Source organism: Antechinus flavipes, chromosome 6, assembly GCF_016432865.1.
Source record: "Antechinus flavipes isolate AdamAnt ecotype Samford, QLD, Australia chromosome 6, AdamAnt_v2, whole genome shotgun sequence".
Lineage (NCBI taxonomy): Eukaryota > Metazoa > Chordata > Mammalia > Dasyuromorphia > Dasyuridae > Antechinus > Antechinus flavipes.
The window spans coordinates 27,318,193-27,335,534 of NC_067403.1; the positions used below are offsets into that span (position 1 = coordinate 27,318,193).

The following is a 17,342-nucleotide window of genomic DNA, read 5'->3' on the forward strand; positions in this document are numbered from 1 at the left end:
TCCAGCCCTTCCCCTCTGAGATTGTCCCACAGAATGCTCCTCTGCGCTGTCAGCGACCGTGAGATCAGCCAGCAAGGCCGGCTGCAGGCCTCCCCAGGGCCGGCCTCCACTCACCGAAGCTTCATTTATGAACAGAGATGTTGCGCTCCATAAGGAGGAATGGCCAGGGCTTTCCCACATTATAGCCGGCGACTTCAGCAGCCTGGCAGAAGAGGGGACATTGGGGCAGTTACTCAGGGATGGGCTTGACAAGGCTGGTCCTCCATTGACAAACGCCTGTTTTATCTCAGGTTCTTTGTAGTTGTGTGGCTAGTGTGCATTTGGCTACATGGGAGAAGACCTTTCTTTCTTCCTGACTTCCTTTGGGTCTCTGCCCCATGATAGAATCTCTCTGGCCATTTGTATGAATGTTTCAGTAACTTCCTTTGCCCAGTTCCAAATCCCGGCTCTTGGTGGTTGTCCCCATTCACAGCCCCTAACGGTGTATCGGAAAGGCGACATTTAAGCTACCGAATGGTGTCTGTACAAGGAGACTCTTTTGAATGTGACAAAGCATGATTATTTTTTTTTCTTTCAAAGGGAATTCGACACGTGGATCACTTTGGATTTATCTGCAGAGAGTCTTCGGAAAACGGAGGTTTTCATTTTGTTTGCTACGTTTTTCAGTGTACAAATGAAGCCTTGGTAAGAGACCCCTAGCTCATAGACCTTGTCCCCGTTTAAGTGGAGCTCAGATCTGTTTTGTCTCTGTTGTCAGGAGCGACAGAAAGCTTAGTCGGTTGGTCTGTCCATCTGCCTGAAGCTGCTAACGTCCCCCTTCCCTGTCAGGGGTCTGTGCTCCACTTTTTGGTTTCTTAGACACATTTCTTTTTTCCTTTTTTTTATTAGCGCTTTTTATTTACAAGTTATATGCATGGGTAATTTTTCAGCATTGACAATTGCCAAACCTTTTGTTCCAATTTTTCCCCTCCTTCCCCCCACACCCTCCCCTAGGTGGCAGGTTGACCAATACATGTTAAGTATGTTAAAGTATAAATTAAATACAATGTTAGTATACATGTCCAAACAGTTATTTTGCTGTGCAAGAAGAATTGGACTTTGAAATAGTGTACAATTAGCCTGAGAAGGAAATCAAAAATGCAGGTGGACAAAAATAGAGGGATTGGGAATTCTATGTAGTGGTTCATAGTCATCTCCCAGAGTTCTTTTGCTGGGTGTAGCTGGTTCAATTCATCACTGCTCTATTGGAACTGATTTGGTTCATCTCATTGCTGAGGATGGCCACATCCATCAGAATTGGTCATCATATAGTATTGTTGTTGGAGTATATAATGATCTTTAGGAGCACATTTCAAATGATAACTCAATTAGCAATCAAAGCAAAAGAGAGATCACTAGTTGACTGATTAATAACTAGACTTCCCAGCCTGACTCCCCATGCAGAGAAGTGCTGGTTTTTCACAGGCTGCCGTCTTATCCTGTGTTCCATCAGGTCGATGAGATCATGATGACTCTGAAGCAGGCTTTCACTGTAGCCGCGGTGCAGCAGACGTCCCGGACGCCAGCACAGCAGTGTGAGGGCTGCCCCCTGCAGGGTCTGCATAGGCTCTGCGAGAAGATCGAAGGTCAGCCAGAACTGCTTTCCCCAAAGGTGGCGCGGGCCCCTGAGTGCGGGAGGAGATTTGGGGAGGTCTAGTGCCTTGGTCATGGGGAGCCGCCTCAGGCTCCCAGAGGGCTGGCACTGCCTGGAAGTTTCTAGATTAGATTTGAACCCACCCCGAGTTTTGGTTTGTTTGTGGACTTATCCATTTATTTATTTATCCATTCATTCTTTTGGGAGGCAGGTTAAGTCCCAAGATCCCACAGCTAGTTAATGTCTAGTGCCTGAGGCTGCATTTGAACTCGGGTCCCTTTGCCATCTAATGGCCCCTTTGCATCCAAGCCTTTGTTGCCTACGGGCAGTTGGAAAGCTCAGTGGACAGAGCACTGGGCTTGGAGGCAGAGAGAGCTGAGTTCAAATCTTACCCCTGCTACTTATTGGCTGTGTGACCCGAGCATATTCCTTAAATCTCTGTCAGGGACGTGGCGAAGCCCGCCAATGTCCTTGCCAAGGAAACTCAGCAGGTCACGGAGAGACAGCCATGTGACGGCAGTGCTGTCCCCCCAACCCAGCCCAGGCACCTCCGGCTGAGATTAGGGGAGTGGGAAGAGAGCTCAGGGGTTGGGAGGTCGTTGGGCCTGCCCCGAGACCACTCCCCATCCCCAGAGAGCCCCAGAGGGCTGAGTCTGCGCCGGGACTGTGGTCCTGACCTTGAGCTGTGACAGAATTACATGGCGCCCGCTCTGTTTGTGGCCCTTTTAAAGCTGTCCCCGCCCCCCTGAGCTCTAGGGAAGGCTTGGACAGACACACACACAGATACCCCCCCCCCCATATGGTGCACATTCTGTTTATCAGGGTTGTCTTTGGGGCTGGGCAGCATCTCCCTTTCTCATTCCTCTATACCCGGTTATTTGTCGTGCCCAGAAGTGCACTCTCTTTCCTCGCTAACCATCATGGAGGATTTTACATCATCCCAGTCGACCCTTGCCCAGTTCTGGAAGGAAGGCACTAGGGTTACTCAGATTCTAAAAATGGGGAAACTGAGGCTCACACCTCCACGTGACATGTCTGGTGTCTCAGTTCACCCCGACACTCTCCTGCAGGACTGTTCCTTGGGCCTTGGTGTTGCCTCTGGCGTGGAAGAACGGGGAGAGTCCATGGCAGAGATGCCGTAGCCCCCCGATTCAGAGGCGTTGATCGCTTGGGGAGCCCCACTTACCTCATTAGGGAAAGAAGAAGATTTAGGAGCTTGAAGCTTCCCTGAGACTTTGGGGACCTGCTTGTCCTGGGCCTATGGCCCACAGAGTCCGTGCTGTCCCTCTCGGGGTCAAAGGAGCCTCTTTATCCCTTCTTCCTCCTCCCCCAATTGCCTCCCTCTGTGCCGTGCATTCTATGTGCCTCCATAGGCTGTACCTGTGACAAGATGCCTCGTCAGGGTTCACGTCTCTTTGGAGACTGGAAATATTGGTTTGCGTTTGTGCCTGCCGGGAGCGCGGTCACCCCAGTTCCAGCCCTTCCCGAGAATTACTCATTTTCAGGTTCTCTCCAAGCTTTCTCCTTTAGGTCGGTCCCCTCTTTTTCTTAAGAGTACTTTCTGCTTAAGCTGATTTAAAATGTCTTTTTCTCCTTTATTTTTGTCTTCTCTTGGGACAAGTCTCTTTGGTAAATTCATTATTTTATTAAGCTTCTCTGTCAATTCAGTGAGTCCTGAATCTCAGGCATTTTAAAAATGTCTTTCTTACTGGCTTTAATATTCCATCTTTCAGAGATTTCTTTCCTCTCTTAGTGAACAGAATGTCCTCAGCAAAGTGTCTTGAAATAGCTCCAGTTTTAGTTTTTACTGATGGTCCTGCAGAGGCTTTTTTAAAGGCTTTTTTCTCTTCCTTGTGTTGGAGCTTTTCTCCCTCACCTTTTTTGTTTTCTGTTTTTTGCTTGTTTTACTTTTTTGGGGGGATGGGCACCCTTGAAGTTTCATTTGGTTCACTTAAAACCACTCACTCTGCCATCTTGCCAGCGCCTCCATTTAGTTTACTTTATATAAATCTTAGCCACCACTTAAAAACTGAATCTTAGACAAGATTCAGGACGATCTCTAACAATCCTTACCTCTTCACCCTGTTCAATTTTTATGCGTATCCTTCCGTAAATTCTGTGTCCCCTTGCCACGATCTTGTTCTGTGAGCTTTTCGTGTGTACCAGCAGCCCCCCGAGGGAGTCTGTTTGAGAAGTGACTCTCTCTGAATGTGACTGGACGGACAGTGTTTTTAAAAATGCACGTTTTGTGGTACAAGCAGACAGACCACAAAGAATCCTGTCTTCATTCTTGGAGGCCCTCTTAATAAAGTGGGTACCAGTTGCTTTAGGAGACTGCTTCGTCAGCAGCCTTTTCTTGCAGTGTTCCAAGAAATTGTTCAGTAAAGCAGATTATCATAAAGAGGATAATTTTCTTCCCCATAGAAATAACTGTAATAACTCAGAGTTACAAAGTGTTTAAAGTTATAAGTGACGGTTATATTCCCACCCAAGGACTGATCACCAGCTAAACTATAGAGATGACCAGTCACGGTCACCTCATTTTACTCAAAGAATAAAATTATGCTCTGAGTCCTGTGAAATTAGCCCGAGTGTCCTGTTCAGTCTCTCTGTGCTATGGGCCTCCATCCTAGCAAGTGAATATACGTGCTGGCCATTAATTGACAACATTTGTGCCCACTGTGGAATTTAAAAGAGCCTCCCAGATGATTGGGATGATTTTGTCTCTTTAAAAAAAATGTGGCTCGGGAAGCATTTCCAAGGTCAGATTCCTCTCTGTGAAGGTGACATTTGGAGTCTTTCTGTTGTCCTTACAGCTGTGTTCCTAGCCGAGAGGATTACTATGAGAGACAGCTGCTGCAGCCCCAGAATATCTGAAGGGCCCACGCCGGCCTAGAGCGGCGGGGCATCCTTGGCGTTCTGCCGGGCCCACTTCGCTCACCCCATGGCAGTCTGCTTTCTTAGCTGTGGCAGGGGGATGGAGCCGAAAGGCTGCTCGACCTTCTCTTAGTACTTCAGCATTTGGCACAGTGCCCAGGATGTAGTGGGCACCTCAATGTTTACTGACTGACTGTGTGGTCTAGGACAAGACACCTAATATCTCTAGAGAATGGAGGGACTAGGCTGGGAGGCCCAAGCCCCTTCTAGCTTCAAATCTATGATTCTATAATTTATTAATTTTTCTCAATTTCATGTGAAAACAGTTCTTCACGTTTTTATATTTTAAAGATTTTAAGTTCCAAATTCTCTCCTTCCTTCCCCTGATCCCACTCATCCCCACTATGGTAAGCAACATGATGTAGGTTATAAATGTTCATTTTGAATGAAGATACAGTCTGTCCCCCCCAAAAAAACCAACACCATGGGAAAAATATCTCTCTGGATAGTACTTTCCATGTTGAGTCCTTTGGCGTTACCACGGATCATTGTATTGCACAGGTGGTCATACACAGAATGGACAGATCAGTTCATAATTCCTCCAACAATCCATTAGGATCCCACTTTTCCCACGTCCCCTCCAATGTTTTCCTTTCCTTTGTCATCTTAGTCAATCTGAGAAGAGTGAGATCGCACCTCAGAGTGCCTTTAATATTGCCAGTTCAAAGTCATGGAAGTGGGAAAACAGTGATTTTTGAAAAAATTACAAAAGCAGAATAGTCTGCCTTTCTATTAGGGCTTTTAACCTTAAGCACTAATTCAGGGCCATGGGAAATTTTGTATCTCTTCCACTTTGCACTCTCAGAATCTGGCCACGCCAGCCTCGCTTTGTTTTCCGCCTCCATGTCATGGAGCGAGCGCCCTCGCCTTAGGGAAGCTCCCTCCCTTGTCTCCCCTGGCGCCTTCTGCAGTCGCTGGTGCCCTCTTTTGCCAGATCTCCCTGTGGGGTTTCATAGTTTGTGTTTGGTCTGCACACAAACACCCCATGCACGGCCCCTGGCAGGGCAGTGCTCCTGTCCCTTGCCCGGGCCCTTCAGGCACATCCTCCTCCGGGCTCCATGGGGGGTTCTCTCTGCAGAGATTGTGGAGCATTTTACCTTCCCTCCTGCAGGCCATGTTTGTGGAAGGGAGGACTGAGGCTGAATTAAATGAGTTACTTGGAGTCCACATGTCCGTGTGTGTGTGTGTGTGTGTGTGTGTGTGTGTGTGTGTGTGTGTTGTATAGACACCCACATACAAAGCCGATTGGCTGTTTCCTAGTTCCAGCATCTCCCTGGAGTTCACCTCTGTTTTTTTCCTTCTTCCCAGGAATGTCTTCTTCCAAAACTAAGCTGGAGCTCCAGAAGCACCTCACAACACTAAGTAATCAAGAACAAGCAGCCATTTTTGAGGAAGTTCAGGTACCGTTGGGCTTTTCAAGTTTCTTTTCCCAGTCTCCGTGCCCTCCTTGACCATAGAGGCGGAGGCTACCGATCCTCTCGGCCAGACCCATGGGACCTGGTGCATGCCTGAGGGCCAGGTCGCCCAAGTGAGCGGCTTCCCTCTGGCTGCTTCCTTGCAGAGCGCGTCCCTTGTAGCTGCGGTTGTGGTGGGGAGGAAGGAGGCCCCTTCAGAGATGAGGGAGCTGAGGTTCAGGGGAATCTGTGGGGTTGGGCCTGACCTGCCAGCAGATTTCACACTGGGATTCTTGATGATCCCTTGACGGATGGTTGGTTTCAGAGTTTCCCTGAGCATCTCATCTTAGGGGATCCAGATGGTCCCAGAGAGATCTTGTAACTGAGATCCAGCTTTTGCATGGCTTTTCCTGCTGCCGTGTCAGCTGCTGTCCCCACGTCCCTTCTGAGCGGTAACATGGCGCAAGGCCCTGGAGGCCTCCCACTGAGCGTGTGTGCCCTCGGAAGGCCTCCCCGGGACTAGGAGCTGTGGAGAAGGCGCCGGCCTTGAGTGGTGGGAAGAGGGAGGCCGCCACTGGGGAGGCCCCAGCTTGTCTCCCCGCCTCGCTTCTGGGGGGCTGGCCCAGCCCAGGCAAGCTCTCCGTGACTCTTTGGAGCAGAATTAAGTCTAGAAGGTCGAGATGCTCAGATTTAGAAAAGGAGGAATCACCGTAAGGGGGGGATCTGTAGTGCGCTGGTACCTATGGCCTTTGGAATGGCAGGGAGGGTCGTGTGCCCCCTCTGAACAAACCCCCGCTCAGTCTCTGACCCAGGCAAAGGCGTTTTAATGAGATGTAGGCACTCGGGGCCAGCCAAGCTCCCTAAAGGAGTTGGTAACCCAGCAAAGCAAGACAGGGAAATTCTGAGGTTATGGGAAGTGTTGTGGGAGTCCTAGAGCCTTGGTGGGACTGTGCGTGCTGGCACCAGAAGGCCCCTGATTATGGTGATGCTATTGTAGCTAGCGCAGATTCACCTGAGGATGGCAAAGAAGGGGAACTGCCCGGACGCCATGTCAGGAGAGAGTTATTAAGGGTTGCGGGCCAGCATCCCGCCCTGGATTCTATTGGGGCTACTTTCCTAGTGGCTGACTTCTGTGTGGTGTGTTGTGGTAACCCCCATGTGGTTCCAGAATACGCTGGCCCGCTCACTGTTCTGACGAGACCCATGATTACTGATTACTGTGGAGCGCTGGCTTGGGCTGGTTGGGGACCACAATCAAAATCCTGTCAATGGGAAATGACTATTTAAAAAAAATTAACTTTAAGCAAAATGGGATCTTTCTGGTCCTCTCCATGTTTTTTTGTCCCTTTTAAAAAAAAAAAAGGAAAGATAATCAAGCGTTTTTGATTCTTTTCCTGTTATAATTCTGGTCCATGAGATAAAAAAATCTTATAAATGGTAGTAGAAAAGGCTATCTGCATAGAATGGGTAGAAAATAGATTTTTTTTAAAAGTCAGTATTATCTCAGAATAATCACAAAATGCATATACCTAAATGCATTCTTCATCAAATTATTTATAAAGCCGTCAACTTATTGAGCAGCTTATTATAAATTCTGTTTAATTAGATGTTTTTTCTTTGGCGCACGACCCTTGGTCTATAAAAAGAGAATGGACAAGCCAGGAATCAAATCTGCTTTCTCATGCCAGCAGCAAGATGCTTTGCTTTGAATCTGCCCATTTTTACTCCCCAGTAAATGTTGTTCTGTATTCAGTCACCACAAACATCAAAGAGTGGTGTTCTTTTCATATTTAGGTGGCTTGATTTTTGTTGTTGTCTTGGTTCTTTTGTCTGTCTCCACCATTAGATGACCATTAGATATGTGTAGAAAAATATGTCCTTTATTGCATATATTTAACCTACATTGGATTGCTTGAACAGTTTGGAATACAAGAATTTGCAAGGGTGAATGTATTTTTTGCAAGTATTTTGAAAAATAAAAAGCTATTATTATTATTTTTCAAAAAGACACTAAAAAAGCCAAATATGTGCTTTAACATTCCTGTTCAGGATTGATTCTGGGTGGCTGCAGAGCTTTGATATTTTTTTTATTACTCCCCGCCTCCCCCAGGACATACACGCTCACTTAGGGTTCTCGGTTTTCCTGTTTTTCTCCTAATTCCATTGGCACCCTGTCCCCCTCCAGATTCCTTAATGTCTACTGTGATGCATCTGTGATGTTTCTGCCACGTGCCTCCCCATCTTTTCCTGTCATTTTCTTGGGGGTGTCCCCTGTTCCCTCTTCCTGTGCAGTCCTGCAGCCAGTGAGCTGTTTCAGCTCACCATATGTATTCTATGTTGCCTTTTGGGTGACTTTCAACTTGAATACTTCAGAAATACTTCAGGCTGAGCTTTTTGCAATCCAGTAGATAAGCAGACTTAATCGATTTTAGAGGCAGAAATGAAAAGGGTGTCATTAATGCGCATTGTAGGTAAGGACCCGGCTTGTCTTTGGGACTCAGAGAGCTCAGCCCAGCCAGGTTATGCGGGGCCCGAGCTCCCTGTTCTACCGCTTTTCCTTCCTAACATCTTTGGGGCCGTGTCCAACTTTGACATCAGAGACCAATAGCTGAATTCTAAATACTTCACCCAGGTGGTGGACTGGAAAGTTCTTCTGACGTCTCCTCACCTGAGTCGGGCTCTTTTCTTTAGGCATTTGAAGTCCTTTCTGCCAGGATGACCGAGGATTAGAGTTAGAACTGGGGAGGGATTTGGGATCATTTACAGTTGTGGTCCAAACGAGATGATTCAGGCCAGTTCCAATGGCCTTGTGATGGAGAGAGCCATCTACACCCAGAGAGAGGACTGTGGGGACTGAGCCTGGATCACAATATTCTCAATCTTGTTGTTCGCTTGCATTTGTTTTCAGGACAAACAAGCACCTCTGACCCAGGAGTGTTTAGCCTCCTCCCCTAAGTATAGGGAGCCAAAATAAAGATTGACTCTACAAGCAACTGGCACATTCAGGAATTGTTTCTGGATACTCTAAAGCACCTGTCCCCAAAAAATCTTTAACAGAAGGTGTAATGTTGACCAGCGCTGAAACGTGAGCACTCAGGAAGGATCCGGACACCAGGTCTGGTCAGCACAAAGAGCCCGGATTAGTCTGTGTCCCGTACTTAACGGCCCGTGTGATCTTGGCTCTGTAAGTCACCGAAGCTCTGCAGGCCTCTGGCTCAGATGAGGCAGCTAGACTTCATGACCCCTCACAACCCTTCTAGCACTCAATGGGATCTTCCCACTCTTTGGAGTTTTTTTGAAGAGCATATTATTATGACTTTTTTTAAAAATTGAACTTTTAAAAAATTTGGATTTTTGATAGTGTGGAAACGCTGAACTTTGTTGCTCTTTGTGGTTAGCTTGATAAGAATCAGCTTTTACTCATTTTTTTTTTGGTAGCTGCGCCATTATCTGATGTGGCCTTTCAGAAAGAGCCTGAGAGCCTGCTTTTGATTTTAAAGAATCTCTTTTTATAGTGTCTTGACTAATTTTTGCTCTCAGATTTTTCTTGCTTTGAAATTTATTTGAAATGACTAGACATTGAGGAGGGGGGAAAAGTCTCTCACCTGATGTACTAATTTTTTTCCTTTGTTGAAATAATGGCCAGGAGAGTATTTTTTTCTCTGAAATGTAACACTGCTTTTTGAGGGTAGGCCTGCGTTGCAGGGTCGGCAAGGGGTACAATAGCACTTTTGCCCACTTCTAGATGCTTCTCAGTTCCTTTCCCCTCTCCGTTTGCTTCTTATTCTTTATGTGTGTGGGGAGGACTAGGACTTTGATTCCTCCAGTTTACTCATCTTCGGAAAGACACACTCAGAATGAGCTCTGAGCTAACAGCTGCCCAGTCACAGGCTACAAGACCAAGCTGCAAATGTAAAACATGGAAGGAAATCCTCTCCATTGGGAGCAAGGCTGGGGATTGTTTGACAGTTTTTCCCTTTTAAGCGATAACCATTAATCATAGATCTTAGAGTCAGAAAGGCAATGGATCATCTTGTCCAATCTCCTCAGGAAGAAACGAAGCTCATTCCAGCGACTTACTACAGTAGTAATAAATATGGCTCCTCCGGGACTCCCACGACGTTCCCCAAACTCTAACATTGGGGCTCTTTCCATTCCACCATACTGTTATGTTGAAGGAAAAAAACAAGTGGGAGATCTAGATTCATATGAATTCTGGTTCCTGCATGTAAAATTCTGGGAGTCATTTTTCCCCCCAAGGCTAAATGGGACCCGGATATCAAAGATTATTAAAAGTTGCTTGGAGTGTCTGCCAACCATGATCTTTTTCTCTTTCCTTCTGTACCATCTCCTAAGGCCGTGTGTGTTGCTCCACGATAAAGTCAGAATCACAAGATTTTGGAGCTGAAAAGGAACCTAAGAATGACCCAGACCAGGAGCCTCAAAAAAGGTTGACTTGGTCAAGGTCACCTAGCAAATGAACAGCAGATCTACAGAATGGGAATACTTTAAGAAGAGATTTAGTGCTTTGCCAAAAGAGACTTGGTGTTTTTTAGAGGAAATAGCATATGTTTAAACAGAAAATATTAGTTACGTTTATGGTCATTGAACCAGATTTTTAACTTGTTGGGACAATGATCAAAATCAACATCAAATTAGTTTAGATGTGAGAAGACGACTGGGGACAATGGAAAGGTCAGGTAAACTTCTTGTTGCTAAAAATGTCAGAAATTGGTAAAGTGGGGGAGAAAAAAAGTATGTTGAGCATCACCATTTTCTGTGGAAGTTTAACCAGTGTAATCAGTCAGACAGTTCTATTTATTGGAAGATAACAATTCAATATGTGTAAAGCAAGCTATATACAGAATACATTGGAGATAATTACCCAGAGGGAAGAAACTGGCTTTAGAAGGATATGGGGAAGGTTTCCTATAGAAGATGGGGTTTTATTTGGAATTGTCAGGAAGCCAGAGAGGTCAGTGGTCTGAGGGGAGGAAGGACAGAGTATTCCAGGAATGGGGTATATCAGAGAGAATGCTTGGAGACAGGAGATGGAAGTCTTGTCATGGGATGGCCAGGAGGCCAGTGCATGAGGCCATCGCCACGGTAAAGAGTCTGAAACGGTCCAGAAGCCTCTCTCCCAGCCAGCAAATACTCTGCCTCCTTGCCAGATGGAGAGAGATGACCACTAAAAGCAGTGATATTTTAGAACTTAAATTGTTGCTAAATATTTAGAAGATGAGAATGGAAGTTTATGACCAGTTTTCTATCACAGAATGTTAAGAACAGGGGAAGAGAGAATTCGTAAGATACTTACCTAATGCTAATCATTCCAAAAACATTTATTGATAAAATAGAAAGGAGTACAACAGACTAAAAATGGAACAGATCTGTCAGTTTTCATTATTGAGAACTCTATTATTGGACTATAATACTACTAAAGTATTTTAAAGTAAATTTTTATTAATCTCTTTTGTTATTTCATACTACCAGAATTTCTTCCAATATTCCTCCCCTTTCCCTCTCCCAGTCATACAGCTGATGTCTTAATGTGCTAATAGGGGGAAGAAAAGCTTATGCATTCTTTTTTATATTATTATTCTTCTAGTAATACTATATGGCTGTAAATTTTGGGGTATTCTTCGGTCTCAAAGAAATTTATGGTGACCTCTAAAGGGCAATGTGAAAGGATGTGCAGACCTGTAACATTTTATTATGTACAAGGCCCAAAAGGTATTATCTAGGAAATGTCTGATTGTAAAAAGAGGTTGGACAGCCTAAACACGAGAGCAAGGGATGATGGCAGTGGATAGCCCAAATGTTAGAAGGCCTGAAACAGCAGCACTTAACCGGGGCTTGTAAACTTCTCAGAAAAATATTTGGATAACTATTTCGGTATAATTGGTTTCCTCCATAATCCTAAGTATTTTCCAAATTTAAAAGCATCATCTGAAAATGGGGTTCACAAGCTCCCCCACACCGCTAAAGAGTCTACAATACAAAAAAAGCTTGCGAATCCCTGGCCTAAAGGAAGGTGCCCCAAAGTTTTTGAGGAATCCTCCTTGGAGGGCATAGGGAGAATGAGGGGTATTGTTGCTAATGGCGGAGTTTTGTGCCGTGAAATTGCAGAGAATATTTCAAGCCTGCTGGTTGTGACTACCAAATTCCATTTGCTGACTAAATGTCATAGCAGTTTTCATGTCAAAAGTTAATTGATAACCTCTTTTAAATTTTAAAGTTCATATGATAGTGTAACTGAACACTTTTTAGATTCTTCTTGTATTGAGCTTTTGGAGGAAATTTAAGAGTAGATTATTGAGGGAATCTCAGAACTTAACTAATGTATCCTGGCTTTATAGCATCTCTGGAGAATTTGTGCCTATTTCTTGTAAGTGTGGGGGTAGGGATCTCTTGGTATTGAGTTTGTGATATGATGTGGTTCAAGGCTTCTGGAGTGCTTATACAGCGTTTTTCTTCTATTAACTAAAAAGTGTTTATGAAATGCTTTGAGATAGTTTTGGACAGTGAAAAAAATTGATCAGCTGGAGTTGGGGGATTTGGGTTTAGAGTTTGCCGTTAGCATTTGGGTCCCTGGAGAGGTCACAGAAGTGCTTTCGCTCTTGTGCTCATCTATAAAGTGAGGGGCTTGGACTAGCTGGCCCCCGAGGTGTCCTGGGCCTCTTTCAGTCTGTGACCTCGTGATTCTGGTTGGCTGATTCTGGCAGGAAAGTCTTGGCCAGGAGTGAGGAGATCTGGCTTTGAGCACTCCCGCTGGCTGGTCCCTAGGAGACTTTGGAGAAATGGCTCCGTCTCTCCAGGCCATTTTTCTTCTCTGAACAAAGGTGTTGGACTCTGAATTTCTTCTGTTAACTGAATTCCATGATTCTTTAAGTTAAAGAAAACAGGATTTAAAAGGAAAAAAAATTCGATTTCCCTCTGTCATCCTTGGGCCATTGAACTCTGCCTGCAACTACAGAGTGGAACGCTGTCATGATGATGGTTACTAGTCTACACATTTAGAATCACTAGTGCCACCTAGTGACGTGATTGGGGAAAAACACCTCAGTTCTATGAAGGTGGTTGGGTGTTTTGTTAAAAATAAAACAAAGTTCTTATCAATTTCTTTTTTGTTTGTTTGTTTGTTATTTCTTGAAGAAAATAAGACCAAGAAATGAGCAAAAGGAGAATGAACTGGTTATTTCTTTCCTGAGGTGCTTATATGAAGAAAAGCAAAAAGACCACATTCATATTGGGGAAGGAAAGCAGGTATGAATCTTGGCTTTTCTGTTAAACTTCACGAGGACAATGGACAAATGGAATGAAATTCCTTTTCATATGCCATACATTTTGATGTTTCAAAATAGCATTTATGAGTACAAATAGTATGGAGGTGAAGATCAGAAAAGGAAATTGTTGCCAGCTCAGTCGTAAGAGTCAGTTGACAAGCATTTATTAAGTGCCTGACATTGTTCTTGGGGCTGGGTCCATAAAGACAAAAACGATCAGTCTCTGACATTAAGAAACCTATATTCTATCAGAAAAGACCATATGCACGCTTAAAAGGCAAACACAGAATGTGGGGAAATTCAAGGAAGGTCTCAAGTTAACGGGGAGTGTTACGATTGAACTTTGAAGGAAATGGGGAATTTTAAGAAGTGGAACTGAAGAGAGAAGTATGTTTCTAATAGCACAAATGAGGAAGTGGGTTGGGTTGTAGTGTGTTGGGCTAGAAGTAATAAGATTTGCATCAAGGTTAATGCTGTCTCCCACAATCCTTTTCCTATTCTGCGCATGAATTTTCATGAATTCAAGTAGGGATTTGCAGTTGCATGGGCAAAGTCTGGAGAACTGGAATGGATCTAGAGACATCTTTTAAGTCCAGTGCCCTATTTTTTTTATTCCGTTTTTAAAGGTTTTTTGATTTCTTTCTTTTTAATACTATAGTCATTCTCGTCGGGTATGACACCCTAGGCTGGTTGCAAAGGAAAAAAGTCATAGAGTCCAGGAGGTTGTAGGATTCTCCTCCTTTCTAGGGAGGGATGGAAGTGTACTATGTCCTCTCTCGGTTGGGTCTGAGAGTGGTCCTTGTAATTACTTTGGAATTCAACTGCCTTTTGATGTTTCATTTACATTATTATAGTCAGGGGTAGGTCTAGAGCACCAGAAAGATTCATCTTCAAGAGTTCCCATCCAGCCTCAGCCTGACTGAGAAGGTAATAGCAAATGACTCCAATATTTTTGCCAAGAAAACCCCAAAGTGGGTCACTAAGAATCAATCGTGAGTGAAACAATCGAACAAGTCATTGTTCCCAATGCACAATTAGCACCAGACAGTCTGGATCCGCTTTAAAGATCTTCCTACTTGTCTCTGAAATCCTTATATTTGCCTTTTTTGTGTGTATGTGGGGGGCGGGGAGTGAAATAAATCTTCAGTCACACGTGTATCTTATGGTGTGTCCAGTCATTCCTCAGTGAACGTGCATCATCCACAGTATTCCTAGTTTTTGCTCCAACAAAAGGGCTGTTATTAATGTTTTGGCACATTTTTGTCTTTGACCCCATGATATTGATGCACGGTAGTAGGGTCACTGAGTCAAAGGGTATTTTCTCAAATAATTAGAAATTATTTTCCTGAATAATTGAACCAGTAATTTACAGAATCACCAAGTATCTCAAGAGTCCCTAATCTTGTTGCATCTTCTCCAGTATTGACTTTTCCCATCTTTATTATCTTTATTTTGGGAACATTACTTTTATTTAGAAATGAAGGCATAGGGAGGTATGACTATAGGTGGCAAATCCAGAAATAAGAGTTGAACCCAAGTCATCCACAAGGAAATATGGGAAACATTCTGGTTTTGGGGACATGAGACTTGTATTTAAAAACCTCCCTTTGTTATTTACTATCAATATGAAAAGCACCGCTTCTAGAAAGAGAGGATCTAAATTCAAATTCTGCCCCTTATGCAGTGACCTGGGCACTGCGTGACCATGGGCAGGCCAATCCATTTTTCTTAGTCTCAGTTTCCTCATCTGTAAAATTACGGGGTGAGGAATAAATATATCTACTGAGTTCTTCCTTGCTACCATAAAACACATTCATGTCTCTCCATCCTTTTAAAAAGCTTCACTAGAGCAGACTTGGCTCACTAGCTATTGTCTCTCTTCCCCTATCATCTCTCTTCACAGATAAACTCATTGAAAAAACTGTCTACACTTATTGCCTCCACTTCCGCTCCTTTTACTTTTTTTCTACATCTTCTGCAGTCTGGCTTTTAACCTCTAACCTTTTAAATGAAATTACTCTCTCAGGTTGCCAAAACAAACCCAGGAACTTTATGAACAAAATTCTAAAAAAAAACCAAAATTAAATTTAAATAATTGGAGAAGTGTTAATTGTTTGTGGATAGGCAGAGTCAATATAATAAAAATGACAATTATACCCAACTAATTTATACAATGTCATCTAACTACGTAGAGTGATTGTGGAGCTATCCAAAGTCAAAGTAGCGCCCTGTTGGCGTGGTCAAGGGGGGTACCATGCGGGTTCAGTAATTACTATAGAGAGAGTAGGGTAGATCCAAGGATTTTAAGGAACATCAGCCTGAAAGATCCCCATCAGCCGACATTAGATTCATGGTGTCATTCAGAATGAGTGAGCAGTGTGGGCTGTCGAACTCTCAAAGGAGAGGTGCTAAGAGGTGAGCTTGGGACAGTTTGATGGAGTCAGTGGGCAGGCAACAAAAATTATTCTGACATTATTTCTGAATTTGCCCTTACCTTTTCTCCTTTAGAGAGTGTTGGGGTAGTGAGGAGGAAGTAGACAATGCAGCAAACATGAGATAGATGATTAATTTCCTAGAAAGAGTACTTTCCTCCCTCAATTCAAAAACTTTAAGTGGTTTTTGCTGTAGCAATGTAGTTTTTCTTTATGTCAAGCTAAGTATGGTAAGTGCTTTTTGTGAAAGTAAAGTTTGTTCTTTTCCTGAGCTCAGGATTAGGGCTTATAGTAAGCTGCCTTTTTTCTCCCTGAAGCAATTAGAAAAATGGATTGCCTTAGGGACCTGAAGACTCTTATTGTCTGACTAAAAAAAAAAAAGAGTCTAGTTTTTACATCAACTCCTACTTCTTTTTAGATTTTTGTCTTTCAGCCAGTATTTCCCATAAAGAGCAAAAGAATCCATTGAATTTTTTACAGCTATCTTATGAAAACTCTAATTGTGTATTTGAAGGCAATTAGACTATCTCAACTTAGTGAGTAAAGAAAGTACATAATATGTATACATATATTGGATCTAACATGTATTTCAACATATTTAACATATTTTGGACTACCTGCCAATTAGGGGAGGGAGTGGGAGAAGGAGGGGAAAATTTGGAACAAAAGATCATGCAAGGGTTAATGTTGGAAAAATTACCCATGCATTGCTTTGTAAATAAAAAGCTTTAATAATAGTAATAAAAAAAAGAAAGTACATATTAGTATTAGAATCAAATAAAGCCTTGCCCCTGAGGCCTATTTGTGGGGAATTTCTTTCTACTCCCTTCTCTCTCCAGGCCATAGAGGCACTTGTTAAAATTAAATATGCATGTAAAGTAAGAAAAATAAGCAAAAGTAGAGTTTTTTAAAAAATATTAAATGTTTTCCCAGTTGTATGTTGATAATTTTTAGTATTCATTTTTATGAGATTTTGACTTCCAGATTTTTTTCTTCTCCTCCCACCCCTCTTCCTAAAATGTTCAAGAATTTGATATAGGTTATGTGTGTGTGTGTGTGTGTGTGTGTGTGTGTGTGTGTATAATATATATATATATATACACACACACACACACATATGTGTATGTATATACACACACACACAATTATGTAAACCATGTTTCCATTAGTCACAATTGTAAAAGAGGAAAGGGATCAAAAGAAAAAACCCACAAAGAATTAAAATGAACAATACATATTTTGATCCGAATTCAGAGTCCATTGGTTCTTTATGTGGGTATGGATAGTATTGTCCATCCTGAGTCCTTTATACTTGTGCATCATCCCTGAATCTTTTATACTTGTGGATCATCTTGTTTCTGAGAATTGCGTTAAACAAAGTTGATCATCATACATTACTTAATAATGGAGGAAATGGCTTTGAAAGGATATATTCATTAATTCATCAAATATGTATTGGGGATCTGGCATTCTTGAACTTTCTTTAAAAAAAAAAAGTTTGCTATTTCAGCATAATTGGTTTCCTTTTATTCCCACATAATTTATTTTACACTTTAAAAATTAATTACAGCAGCTAAGGGGTACAATGAGTAGGGCACCAAGCAGACCTGAGGTGAAATTCAGATTTGGATATGTAAGTAAATTGTAAAATTTTGGATAC

At 43.1% G+C, this 17,342-nt stretch overlaps 1 protein-coding gene across 7 annotated transcripts in view; it reads left to right on the forward strand.

Annotated features, from left to right (window-relative positions):
• TBC1D1 (TBC1 domain family member 1) overlaps positions 1 to 17,342 on the forward strand; it is a 223,798-nt gene that overhangs the window by 109,072 nt on the left and 97,384 nt on the right. For all 7 annotated transcript variants that reach the window (XM_051965690.1, XM_051965689.1, XM_051965692.1 and 4 more), the window contains 4 exons: positions 580 to 684; positions 1,493 to 1,625; positions 5,879 to 5,970; positions 13,120 to 13,230. In XM_051965690.1, coding sequence (XP_051821650.1) covers positions 580 to 684; positions 1,493 to 1,625; positions 5,879 to 5,970; positions 13,120 to 13,230 — 441 coding nt within the window. The remainder of the gene's footprint in view (positions 1 to 579; positions 685 to 1,492; positions 1,626 to 5,878; positions 5,971 to 13,119; positions 13,231 to 17,342) is intronic.